Source organism: Schistocerca piceifrons, chromosome 4 (genome assembly GCF_021461385.2).
Source record: "Schistocerca piceifrons isolate TAMUIC-IGC-003096 chromosome 4, iqSchPice1.1, whole genome shotgun sequence".
NCBI lineage: Eukaryota > Metazoa > Arthropoda > Insecta > Orthoptera > Acrididae > Schistocerca > Schistocerca piceifrons.
In genome coordinates, this window is record NC_060141.1 from 289,991,895 (window position 1) to 290,005,875 (window position 13,981).

Genomic DNA, 13,981 nt, shown 5'->3' on the forward strand with positions numbered 1-13,981 from the left:
GGAAATCTGCCGTTCCCTTTCAAAGGAAAAATCTCGGAATTTGTCTGGAGCGAATTAAGAAAATTTCGGAATATGTAAATTTGGATGATCAGATGCAGATTTGTATCATCATCCTCCCGAATACTCCGAGTCCAGTGTACTAATCACGCACCACCCCGCTCGGTCGTCGACTTTGAGCTAATTAGTGACATCGCAATAGGATAAACACGGCAAAGAAACTACCTGTAATTGGTATGATTAAATTAACAGAAACTATAGAAAACTTAAATCAAGCCAATTAATCGTGTGTATTTACTACCGTACTTAATGAAACTGTCTCCAGTGTCTCGACCGCTGCAATACCTTACTTGGCGAAAAGACTACTGCAGTTATAAGAAAGAAAGAAACAAGCTCATCGTCCAGGCCTGGAAAGCCCAAGTAATGTCTACCGGCCACCGTGTCACCCTCTGCCTTTGCATTGTCATGAGGATGCTGCTATGGAGCGACACGTGGTCAGCACACCGCTCTTCCGGCCGATTTTCAGACCGTTCAAGCCATAGAGCCACTACTGTTCGGTTAGGTAGCTCCTCAACTGGCATCAAGAGGGTGATTGCAACCCGTACCAGCCCTCCAAACAAGGAAAAAGCCTCGGAAGTACCGGGAATCGAACCAGGGTTCTCCGCACGGCACTCGTCTACACTGACCACTCATCTGTGGAGGCGGACATAACGTACAATAAGGAGAACAATATTTATACATTAATTACCTTCGGGCAAGCACCATAGCAGTGGATAATATCTGAAACGTAATTATTGTTTATTTTGAACAGTAGACAGTTTCGGTTGCTGTATTGTGGTCAGGCGTTAGGTGCTAGGAACGGACGATAGTTACACCACAATATTGAAAAAAAAATTGAGAGAATTACTATTTACCAGTATAGCGAATAGGTAAAAGTTACTTTACAGGCACGAGGATAGGCCAGCAAGTTTTTCAGCTAAAAGCCAGCAGGCAATAAGTAATATATTTTCTCTTCCCCCACCACATAGTTTTAATGGAGATAGTATGCCATTATTTTACTTTCAATAGGCCCTTACTGTCACTTACCAGAGTAGAGAAGAATAAACAGTGGAATCCGGACCACTATGCTACTTCACATTATATTACCATGCAGTACCTGTACACATGAGTCACGTGAAAGTGCTGAGATTTTAGAAGGAGCTCTAATAACTTACCGCAGGCACCGGACAGACTTCTTCGATGCCCATGCACTCGGTTATGGACCGTCCGAAGCTGGGGACTATCCCCAGGAAGCCGCGGCACGCGTCAGCGATGCGGTGGATGTGGAACGTGCGGCCCCACTCACTAGGGCGGTCCATCCAACGCGATATCTCTGTCACCGCCTGTGGAGGAAGTGCGTGTAACTGGTTAAGTGTTGTTTAATAAACCTGTAATTTGTTCGTCCTAGGTCCACAGATCTGAACATGTTGAAGTAATTTAGTTGATATGAATTGCTATACATGTCGAACGTTAAATAACTGACTGTCCAATATGAGGCACAAAAAATAATTACACTATGTATAACTTTCTTGTCAGCTTTATTCTAGGAAACATCTACACTACAGTTTGTGGAAACTGCAGCACCGAGAAGGAAACGCATGAATTCAGTTTATTTAATACCACAGGTTAGGTATATGACAAGTAACAAATGATTGCCTTTTCAAATCTGTACATGTCCTTTGAGTCCTACTACTAAGTACGTCGTGTTGCCACCACGCGCTGCAATTAGAGATGCTATACGCCGTGGCATTGATTCAGTAAGGTTCTGAATACGTTCCTGAGGGATTTCCCTCCACGCAGTTTGAATCCGAACCCATAAATCTGTGACATCATTTACTGGAGGAGCGTGACGCACCAGCTACCGACCAACCATATTCCAGACATGTCTGGTGAACGTGCAGGCCACGGAAGCAATGGTACCCGTCGCTCTTCGGAGGAGGCCTGTACATTACTTGCAATATGTGGCCGGGCATTGTCCTGTTGAAATGTGGACTTTGGAGATGCCTGAATCAGAGGGAGTACCTCAGGCTCCACAACCTCCGTTAAGTACCGGTTGCTGTTCAAAGTGCCCGCAATACGTACGAGGTGAGATAGGTTGTTTCAACCAATGTCGACCCAAACCATCACAGCCGGTATTTGTCCGCTACGCCGCTCCACAATGCAGCCCTCCTGGTTGCTCTCACCACGGTAGCGCCGGACGTGTATGCGACCATCACTATAGGACACATTGATGGGGGACTCATCCGAAAAGATTACATGTTGCCACTTAGCACCCCAGTGACGGTGTTCACGTGCCCGTTGCAGTCGGACGAGCTTGTGGTTTTTGGACAATGGAAGCCGACGTAATGGCATGTGTGCAACCAGTCCATCCTGGAGCAGATGGTGACGAACCGTCGATGCAGACAAGTTCACACCTGTTGCAGTGCTCCAGCGACGAGCCAACCCTGTGGATGACGCTGTATGGTCCGTAATGGCCATGCGGACAAGATGAGGGTCATCCTATGCTGCGCTCATATTCCGTAGTCCAGTTCCCACTCGTCACTGCATACGATCTTCCTCTATCTACTGCTTCCACACACGCATCACTGTCGCAGCAGCATGCCTTGAGAGAGCCGAAATCAAATGAAATGTCATGTGGCTAGGGCCTTCCGTCGGACAGACCGTTCGCCGGGTGCAAGTCTTTCGATTTGACTCCACTTCGGCAACTTGCGCGTCGATGGGGATGAAATGATGATGATTAGGACAACGCAACACCCAGTCCCTGAGAGGAGAATATCTCCGACCCAGCCGGGAATCGAACCCGGGCCCTTAGGATTGACATTCCGCCGCGCTGACCACTCAGCTACCGGGGGCAGACAGAGCCGAAATGTCACGATATGAGAACCCCGTTTCCCGGAGACCGATCATTCTGTCCCGTTCGAACTCGCTCACATGCCGAGCCGGCACGGTAGCTCAGTGTGTTCGGTCAGAGGGTTTAGCTGCCCTCTACATAAAAAAACTGAGTAAACGGATCAACGAGCAACCTGAATGAGTGCCATAGGACGTCCGCCACAAACAAATTCAACGAACAATATAGAAAAAAAAATGAGATAAAAAAATATGGCTCCATTTGACATCGACGAGGTATACTGGCACTCATTGTATTGCTTCCGCCTTGTGTGACAGCTCTGCACCGACTACACTAGGCGCAACAACGACCCTGTCGGACAGACACGAGAAGGCTCTGCTCGGCCTATGTGAACCACATCTCGCTGCAAAACGTATCACGTATTGCATGCACACCCGTCGCCACTTCCACCAAGTGTGGCGGTATTCGGGTAATTCCTTCTCGGTATTGCACTTTTCAGAAACGGCAGTGTATATTTCAGTTTCCACGTACTTATCTCTTGGCCATGCTAGGATATTTGATCCTTTCTCATTTGAATTTCTATCCTGGGCAACCTTTGCTTCTAACTTCCTTCTGTACAATTTATATTTTCTCTTTCACCAGATCAACCCACTTCTCTAGTTCTGTTTTACAGCTTCTGTCATCTCCCGTGCCCCATTCGTATGCACTTCAGGGTAGTCAAAATTGCCAAAACTAGTCGAATTCAGCGGGTTTCTTCTGGATGCAAGGCAGTTTCAAATAATGTGGAAGACAGTTTTGTTGCCATCAGCGTTTCCGTTCATCAGTGATATTGAATTCATTTTCTGTGAGAGACCTGGTTGTGATAAGAGGGGAATATCTTGATATTAGCCTTTTTCGCTCTTCAGGAAATACATCTTTCAATAATGGAAGGTCTGTGTTATTAGAAATGTTCTGGTGTTCAAGTGATAGGGCGCTCTTCCGTCTGGTATCAAGAGGTGGAATGTGGCTCGAGACAGCGAACCAGTACGTGGGCGTACATCGTACTGACCTACAAAAAGGGGTATGACCTCGTGTTCTACGTCTATCTTTTTTACATGTGGACTATTAAGCCCAACAGACGCACAGACTCTATTGCTGAGTATACCAACACGAGTTCTGATAGCCGAAGAGTGTCTGCGCAACGAATGCCGCATAGTGTATGGAGAATGTGGTCCCTGATATTGAGATTAACAGATGTTTGTGCCAGGTGCTCCTTAAAAGAAAGAGTCCCATCTAACGTGATCCCAACGTATTTTGGATAAATGTTATGATAAAGCTGTCTCCCTCAAAATAGACATCGAGGGCTCTGTGTGCCAATCTACTGAACAGGTGAAAACATAAATCTTCTGTTTTGTTTGCGTTTGGAAATACTTCCACTTAAGTAAATGCTGGTCAGAAGTTAGGATTTCTTGAGAGGGGCATGGACGGATACTTTTGAACAGCTAGTGTCTTTTCCTGTAAATACTGTAAATGTCTTTTCAGCTAACATGTTGTGAATTAATATTTTTCAGTCTGCATGGAGCAAGTAACAATAATTTATAAAGCAGTCCTTGCCTCATACGCTCCAATTGGATCAGCGAAAGCAACTGAAGTTTTCTTCTTCACTTGGTATCCCTCTTCAGTATATTTTGTTAAAGATGAGAACCGATTAGCTCAGTTCCTTCCTGTTCGGAATCCAGCTTGCTCAACAGGCAGCTTCTGAAAGATCACTGGAGTGGCCAGATTGTATAGTCGTTCAAGGAATTTATAAATAGTGCTCAATTGTGTCACTGGGTGATAGTTCTGAGGCAGATAAAATGCTTTACCGGGCTTTGGTACTTCTATAGTTTTGACTGTTTCATTTTTTGTGGGACTGAACCTGATATCTTAACGTCGGAGAAGAAATCTGCGCACGGGCGGGGTAGCCACGCGGTCTGGGGGCCTTACCACGGTTCGCGCGGCTTCCCCCCGTTGGAGGTTCGAGTCCTCCCTCGGGCATAGGTGTGTGTGTTGCCCTTAGCGAAAGTTACTTTAAGTTCGATGTCAGATTAAGCAGTGTGTAAAACTAGGGACCGATGATGTCGGCAGTTTGGTCCCATAGGAACTTACCACAGATTTCCAAAATTTCCAAGAAACCAGCCAGCCATCTTTTAGCGTAGTTACCACTATTCGGAAGAAATTCTGCTAAGTTTCATCGTTCATGGTGCCTTTCTAGGTTTCAGAGTTTTAAGAACACCAGAAATTTTAGGTACCGAGAAAGTTCTTTGTGTCTGATGTATTGCATATGAGGCAACGGCCTTGCCGCAGTGGATACATCGGTTCCCGTCAGATCGCCGATGTTACGCGCTGCCGGACGTGGCCAGCACTTGTATGAGTGACCATCCGGGCCGCCATGCGCTGTTGCCATTTTTCGGGGTGCACTCAGCATCGTGATGCCAATTGAGGAGCTACTCGACCGAATAATAGCGCCTCCGGTCACAGAAAACCATCATCACGACCGGGAGAGCGGTGTGATGACCACACGCCCTTCCTATTCTCATCCTCAACTGAGGATGACACGGCGGTCGGATGGTTCCGATGGGCCACTTGTGGTCTGATGACGGAATGCTATCATGTATGAGTTTTATCCCATGGTGCTCTTGATGTGGACAGTAAATGTGACGCAATCCTATTAGCTAATATATGAGTGTTGTTCCTTACTTATATTTGTTTCCATCCAACTTCCTTTGTTGTGATTGTGCACCTCTACTTTATGGTTGGACACTGAATGACTCAAGCAGCATGTAGAGAAGCAAGGAAATCACTAAGAAAGTTGGATGGAAACAAAATTAAAGTAAGGAACAACACACACTTTTTTTTTTTTTTGGTCTTCAGTGCACTGACTGGTTTGATGCGGCCCTTCACAAATTCCTTTCCTGTGCTAACCTCTTAATCTCAGAGTAGCACTTACAACCTACGTCCTCAATTATTTGCTTGACGTATTCCAATCTCTGTCTTCCTCTACAGTTTTTGCCCTCTACAGCTCCCTCTAGTACCATGGAAGTCATTCCCTCATGTCTTAGCAGATGTCCTATCATCCTGTCCCTTCTCCTTATCAGTGTTTTCCACATATTCCTTTCTTCTCCGATTCTGCGTAGAACCTCCTCATTCCTTACCTTATCAGTCCACCTAATTTTCAACATTCGTCTATAGCACAACATCTCAAATGCTTCGATTCTCTTCTGTTCCGGTTTTCCGACAGTCCATGTTTCACTACCATACAATGCTGTACTCCAGACGTACATCCTCAGAAATTTCTTCCTCAAATTAAGGCTGGTATTTGATATTAGCAGACTTCTCTTGGCCAGAAATGCCTTTTTTGCCATAGCGAGTCTGCTTTTGATGTCCTCCTTGCTCCGTCCGTCATTGCTTATTTTACTGCCTAGGTAGCAGAATTCCTTAATTTCATTGACTTCGTGACCATCAATCCTGATGTTAAGTTTCTCGCAGTTCTCATTTCTACTACTTCTCATTACCTTCGCCTTTCTCCGATTTACTCTCAAACCATACTGTGTACTCATTAGACTGTTCATTCCGTTCAGCAGATCATTTAATTCTTCTTCACTTTCACTAAGGATAGCAATGTCATCAGCGAATCGTATCATTGATATTCTTTCACCTTGTATTTTAATTCCACTCCTGAACCTTTCTTTTATTTCCATCATTGCTTCCTCGATGTATAGATTGAAGAGTAGGGGCGAAAGGCTACAGCCTTGTCATACACCCTTCTTAACACGATCACTTCGTTCTTGATCGTCCACTCTTATTATTCCCTCTTGCTTGTTGTACATATTTTGTATGACCCGTGTCTCCCTATAGCTTACCCCTACTTTTTTCAGAATCTCTAACAGCTTGCACCATTTTATATTGTCGAACGCTTATTCCAGGTCGACAAACCCTAGGAAAGTATCTTGATTTTTCTTTAGCCGTGCTTCCATTATTAGCCGTAACGTCAGAATTGCCTCTCTCGTCCCTTGACTTTTCCTAAAGCCAAACTGATCGTCACCTAGCGCATTCTCAATTTTCTTTTCCATTCTTCTGTATATTATTCTTGTAAGCAGCTTCGATGCATGAGCTGTTAAGCTGATTGTGCGGTAAGTCTCGCACTTGTCAGCTCTTGCCGTCTTCGGAATTGTGTGGATGATGCTTTTCCGAAAGTCAGATGGTATATCGCCAGACTCATTAATTCTACACACCAACGTGAATAGTCGTTTTGTTGCCACTTCCCCCAATGATTTTAAAAATTCTGATGGAATGTTATCTATCCCTTCTGCCTTATTTGACCGTAAGTCCTCCAAAGCTCTTTTAAATTCCGAATATAATACTGGATCCCCTATCTCTTCTAAATCGACTCCTGTTTCTTCTTCTATCACATCAGACAAATCTTCACCCTCATAGAGGCTTTCAATGTATTCTTTCCACCTATCTGCTCTCTGCTCTGCATTTAACAGTGGAATTCCCGTTGCACTCTTAATGTTACCACCGTTGCTTTTAATGTCACCAAAGGTTGTTTCGACTTTCCTGTATGCTGAGTCTGTCCTTCCGACAATCATATCTTTTTCGATGTCTTCACATTTTTCCTGCAGCCATTTCGTCTTAGCTTCCCTACACTTCTTATTTATTTCATTCCTCAACGACTTGTATTTCTGTATTCCTGATTTTGCCGGAACATGTTTGTACTTCCTCCTTTCATCAATCAACTGAAGTATTTCTTCTGTTACCCATGGTTTCTTCGCAGCTACCTTCTTTGTACCTATGTTTTCCTTCCCAACTTCTGTGATGGCCTTTTTTAGAGATGTCCATTCCTGTTCAACTTTACTGCCTACTGCGCTATTCCTTATTGCTGTATCTATAGATTTAGAGAACTTCAAACGTATCTCGTCATTCCTTAGTACTTCCGTATCCCACTTCTTTGCGTATTGATTCTTCCTGACTAATGTCTTGAACTTCAGCCTACTCTTCATCACTACTATATTGTGATCTGTGTCTATATCTGCTCCTGGGTACGCCTTTCAATCCAGTATCTGATTTCGGAATCTCTGTCTGACCATGATGTAATCTAATTGAAATCCTCCCGTATCTCCCGGCCTTTTCCAAGTATACCTCCTCCTCTTGTGATTCTTGAACAGGGTATTCGCTATTACTAGCTGAAACGTGTTACAGAACTCAATTAGTCTATCTCCTCTTGCATTCCTTGTCCCAAGCCCATATTCTCCTGTAACCTTTTCTTCTACTCCTTCCCCTACAACTGCATTCCAGTCGCCCTTGTATATTAGATTTTCGTCCCCCTTTACATACCGCATTACCCTTTCAATATCCTCATACACTTTCTCTATCTGTTCATCTTCAGCTTGCGACGTCGGCTTGTATGCCTGAACTATCTTTGTCGGTGTTGGTCTGCTGTCGATTCTGATTAGAACAACCCGGTCACTGAACTGTTCACAGTAACACACCCTCTGCCCTACCTTCCTATTCATAACGAATCCTACACCTGTTATACCATTTTCTGCTGCTGTTGATATTACCCGATACTCATCTGAACAGAAATCCTTGTCTTCCTTCCACTTCACTTCACTGACCCCTACTATATCTAGATTGAGCCTTTGCATTTCCCTTTTCAGATTTTCTAGTTTCCCTACCACGTTCAAGCATCTGACATTCCACGCCCCGACTCGTAGAAAGTTATCCTTTCGTTGATTATTCAGTCTTTTTCTCATGGTAACCTCCCACTTGGCAGTCCCCTCCCGGCGATCCGAATGGGGGACTATTCCGGAATGTTTGCCAATGGAGAGATCATCATGACACTTCTTCAAATACAGGCCACATGTCCTGTGGATACACGTTACGTGTCTTTAATGCAGTGGTTTCCATTGCCTTCTGCATCCTCATGTCGTTGATCATTGCTGATTCTTCCGCCTTTAGGGGCAATTTCCACCCCTAGGACAAGAGAGTGCCCTGAACCTCTAGCCGAGCCGCCGCCCTCTTTGACAAGGCCGTCAGTGCTGATTATTTATCAAAATGCAGGCAGTGGTTGGGATCGAAACCGGTACCCAAGACGTTTTGATTGTGAATCAAAGACGCTATCCCTAGACCACAGGTACAGGTCAACACTCAGATCTCAGCTAATATGATTGCATCATATTTACTGTCCACATCAGAAGCACCACAGGATAAAGCTCATACAGGATACATCAGACCCATACCTACATTACTCAAGAACAATTTAAAGCAAATTACAACCTCATGTATCAGCTAATAAGATTGCATTCACTAATTCTGCGTAGGCAAGTATGTCAGTCTCAGACAATTTCGGAAGTCTTTCAAAATTTTTTATTTCTTGAAATTTCTATTATGATTCTTCCTTTTGTTGATTTCTTTTAGTTTCGTCCTACTGTTCATCAAAGTAGAGCAGTGTGTAAGCTTATATTAATTCCAGTCTAAGTAATATGTAGCTTCAACAACTCAGTCTTAAAGATTTGTTTCTATTATATTCGACTATTATGAAGAATTAGTTACCTTTAAACAGATTGTTTTACTGTAGGGCACCACCATCGCAAGAGTATTTCACACAACAGGGAATAAAGAGCCAAAAACTCATTTAAACATGGACAAATGTGCATCTTGATGTGAACAGTCGTCTGAAGACGAACCTGTATGTTCGAAACCGATTAGGAAGCTGTTTGTACAAATGGCTGGTGGCTTTTTGAAAGTTTTGACCTAAATCTTGTTATCTTTTGCATGAACTACTCCATCAATATTTGTGACAAGTGTGTTTTCCAGTTACGTGAAGTCAAATCTCTCTGGATCTGTTTTTTTTTTCCATAACTGGGAAGAATGCCTCACACTTGTACTAGCTACAAATTCCAATCACCTTCACCACAGTTTAAATCTTACATTTCATTACCGGTATTCACACTAGTCTCTATTTCCACATAACCATTAACTTATTTTATTGTTAGAAAGTGTTCATAAAGTTTCTGATATTGTGAAGAAGTTTTTAATGTGTTGGATATTATCATAACTTGTTACTATCACCAATCCTGTTAACAATGTGCGTATGCAGCTGTTAGGCGATGTCGACAGAGTGAACATTATCTTCAGGTTCTCTTGGCAGAAATTCATCGTTCTCTCCGTTGCACATCATTCAGCATTCCGTCGATCTTAGTCTGCCCGCTTCGGCCACTGTTACTATAAACAAAACGTTAACACTCGCTCCTCTTCTGAGTACCACTTCGCGAGTAGTCCCCGCTTGAGGGCAAATTTAAGGAGTGTGTTTAATATTTTGCGACTATAGACAAATGCAGAGGGTTTCATTTTCTGTGTACAAAATGGTTCAAATGGCTCTGAGCACTATGGGACTTAACTTCTAAGGTCATCAGTCCCCTAGAACTTAGAATTACTTAAACCTAATAAACCTAAGGACATCACACACATCCATGCCCGAGGCAGGATTCGAACCTGCCACCGTAGCGGTCGCGCGATTCCAGACTGTAGCGCCTAGAACCGCTCGGTCACCTCGGCCGGCTTCTGTGTACACTCTATTTATTTATTAAAATTGTGTTCAAGAGCGTCTGAAGTTCCATTCCGTTGATCTTTATTGATTCCTGCAGGTTCAAGGAATAGATCTAATCTGCCAAGCAAGGGCGTTTTCTGAAATTACAATTTCTTGGATACTACAATTTTTTTTTCTTAAAAGAAAGAAAAATATTTAAGTAAAAGGAGAACGTTTAAATGACCTGGATATTGTCACAATGAAATTAGTAACTGGTTTATAGACAGCCGTTGTATTAGGTGAATACAAGTATGCAGACACATCAATCGACGGTTTATGCCGGCAGCCGCATAAACAGTGAAAAAAAGAAAGGTAGGTTCTCCAAAACTGAAGTGTAAACCAAAATTTCATTGCATTATGCACGGAGGTGACGAAAGTTATGGGATAGTGACAGGCACATGTACAGGTGGCGGTAGTGTCGTGTACACGAATTATAAAGGGAATTGCATTGGCGGAGCTGTGATTTGTACTCAGGTGATTCATGTCAAAAGTCTTCCGACTTTATCATGGCCGCACAACGGGAATTAACAGGATTGGAGCTAGATGCATAGGACATTCCATTTTGAAAATCGTTAGGGAATTGAATATTCCGAGGTCCACAGTGTCAAGACTGTGTCGAGAGTAACAGATGCCAGGCATTACTTCTCACCACGGAAGATCGATGGCCGACGGCCTTCATGTAGCGACAGAGAGCAACTGCGTTTGAGTAGAGTTGTCAGTGCTAACAGACAAGCAACACTGAGTGAAATAACAGCAGATACGAATGTGGGACATACGATGAACGCATCCGTTAGGAAAGATCGGCGAAATTTTGCATTAACGGGCTATGGCAGCAGACGAGCGAGGCGAGTTCCTTTGTTAACAGCACGACACTACCTGCAACACCTCTCGTGGGCTCGTCACCATGTCGATTGAACCCTAGACGACTGGGAAACCGTACTCTGGTCAGATGAGACCAGATTTCAGTTGGTAAAAACTGATGGTGCATTCGAGTGTGGCGCAGACGTCACGAAGCCATGGATCCAGGTCGCGAACAATGCAACGTGCAAGCTGGTGGTGGCTACATAATACTGTCGACAGTGTTTACTTGGAATGGACTGGGTCTTCTTGTGCAACTGAACCGATCATTGACTGGAGGTGGTTCGGCTACACGAAGACCATTTTCAGTCCTTTATGGATTTCGTGCTCCTAAACAAAGATGGAATTTATATGTATGACAATGCGCTGTGTCACAGGCCCACAATTTTTCGCAATTGGTTTGAAGAATATTCTTTACAGTCTGAGCGAATGATTTGGGGACGCAGATCGCCCCACATGGATCCCATCGATCATATATGGGACATAATTGACAGTTCACTTTGTGAACAAAATGCTGCATCGGCATCACTTTCGCAACTACGGATGGCTACAGAGGTAGCATAACTCAATATTTCTGAAGGGGACTTCCAACGATATGATGAGTCATTACCACGTCGAGCTGCTGTACTACAAAGAGCATAAGGAGGTCCGACACGACATTAGAAACATTCCATGAGTTTTGTCACCTCAGTGGGTTTGACGCATTACGTTCATTATAAACTCTAAAAAAAGTAGCAAGTCGTGATCAAACAGTGTGCCCAGTTAACAACACGTGTAAAGAATGAGAGTTTTATTATAAATTGGCATGTTACTTTCAAGACACTGTTTTTAGTTCTTGTGATGAGATTCAACAGTCGAAATCGATTATGTGTAATTTTGTCCACCAAATGCGACCGACACATTTGAGAGCACAAGAGTGACCGTAAATGGACGGCGCGCTCCAGTGACCGTTACCGGCTGGCAGTGACAGTGGAGGTGGCCTCACCTGCACATTGCTGTCCAGCGGCCGCTTGAAGATGATGCTGCCCGAGAAGAGGCCGTCGTGCTGGGTGACGGCGAAGCGCAGCTCGTCCGTGCCGCGGTCCTCACACTCCGAGAAGCTCTTCAGCTGCAGCGTCTGCTTCTGCTGAAACTAGGGCCCAGGTACGTGATTATCCAGAGAACCATTAACCGTACATGACACTGGGTGTGAATGACGACACTCTATCGAAACTAACGTGTAGGTCAAGTTACTCGGGGCAGAAAGTGAGGTTCTGTCATTAGGTGCTACGCGAAGCTGATCTAACAGTTACAGTTTATCTCATTTATAACTGAAATCAAGAACTGGTCTCAACAAGAAAACGTCTTTAATTCTGCTACGTGTGTAGTATTAGAGATAACCTAATTTCTCCTGAAGTCCGAAAGTTTACGCGATTGTTATCGTTTTTACGTGTGTGATCAGCTGAAAAGTATCGACAGTTCAGTTTACAAGCGACAGAATTGTATTTCTTCAGTGAATACCGGTTTTTATTGCACTGTGAGTCTTTCAGTCCCTCACTTCCAAGGGCAAACGACAAAATATCATTTTCACTTCAAGAATACATACGAAATGTTTATTAGGCTTATACAAGAAATTAAATTCGTTTGTATCTGTATGTCTGCATTTACACAAAATAAGCGTTTATATTTTCATTTTTGCTCCATGTAGTGATGCCGATATGTAATGTTACTATCGTGATACTGTTATGGTATCTTTTTTGGTTTAAACAGAAGTCATAAATTATGGAAGCACAATTTGTGTAAAGCTACATATTACGGTTGTAAAAGAATTTCATTTCTCGGAAATATATAATAAAACAATTTTACGGGTATTTTTGAGGAATGGTGAGAAATTTAATGGTGCCTGGCAAACGTATTCTGCCATCTGTTCCTCTGGCAGCATTGAACTAAAAAACTCGTAGCGCAGCACAAACAGGTATTCTTTGAAGAAACGTAATTCCACTGTTTATAAAATGAACTGTCAATACGTAACTCTTGGCCACATGTAGAAACGATAACCATCACATGAATAACAGGAACTTTAGAGAAACCGGGTTACCTGTACTAGAACATTACAGCAATAATATACCGTGTTATTTTATTCTTGAAATCAATGCTAGGTTTCAGCTACAACTCAGAAAAACTGCAACTATCAGAGCTACTTCACAGAGCACATAATGACAAAAACTAAGCTTACTGCCCCAAGTCACACGACTTCACATGGGAACTTTCCAATCCGACATGTCAAAACCTGTCCTAATTTTTTTCAAACAGGAATACTATACCGAAAGAAACACTATGTCAGTATTTTAAGTGCTAAGAGACACTACAAAAATTTTAAACATGTTGAAGTTTTCGGAATTCGTAGCTCGCCAGGCGGCTGGAGAAATGTACACTCCTGCCATAGCTGTAACAGAAAGCGTGCGAGCAACACAGCTAGCACATATCTTTGGTTGATGGCACATTGATAAACAGATAACACGGCACAGCGCGACAGTAATTTGTGAATAAAACTGCAGTTTACGTTGATAGTTTGTCTGACACATTTGTTCACAGTTACTATTCGATCGAATATGCGACTGGTTTAATATACGTAAAAATTAGCCGTTACC

General features: G+C 43.3%; 1 protein-coding gene across 1 annotated transcript in view; it reads right to left on the reverse strand.

The window, feature by feature from the left end:
- The window catches only part of LOC124794654, a 101,953-nt gene that overhangs the window by 13,746 nt on the left and 74,226 nt on the right, over positions 1–13,981 (reverse strand). Inside the window, exons 3-4 of the mRNA XM_047258178.1 lie at positions 12,337–12,483; positions 1,212–1,379 (exon numbers count right to left, since the gene is read on the reverse strand). Of these exons, the coding sequence (XP_047114134.1) occupies positions 1,212–1,379; positions 12,337–12,483 (315 nt within the window). The remainder of the gene's footprint in view (positions 1–1,211; positions 1,380–12,336; positions 12,484–13,981) is intronic.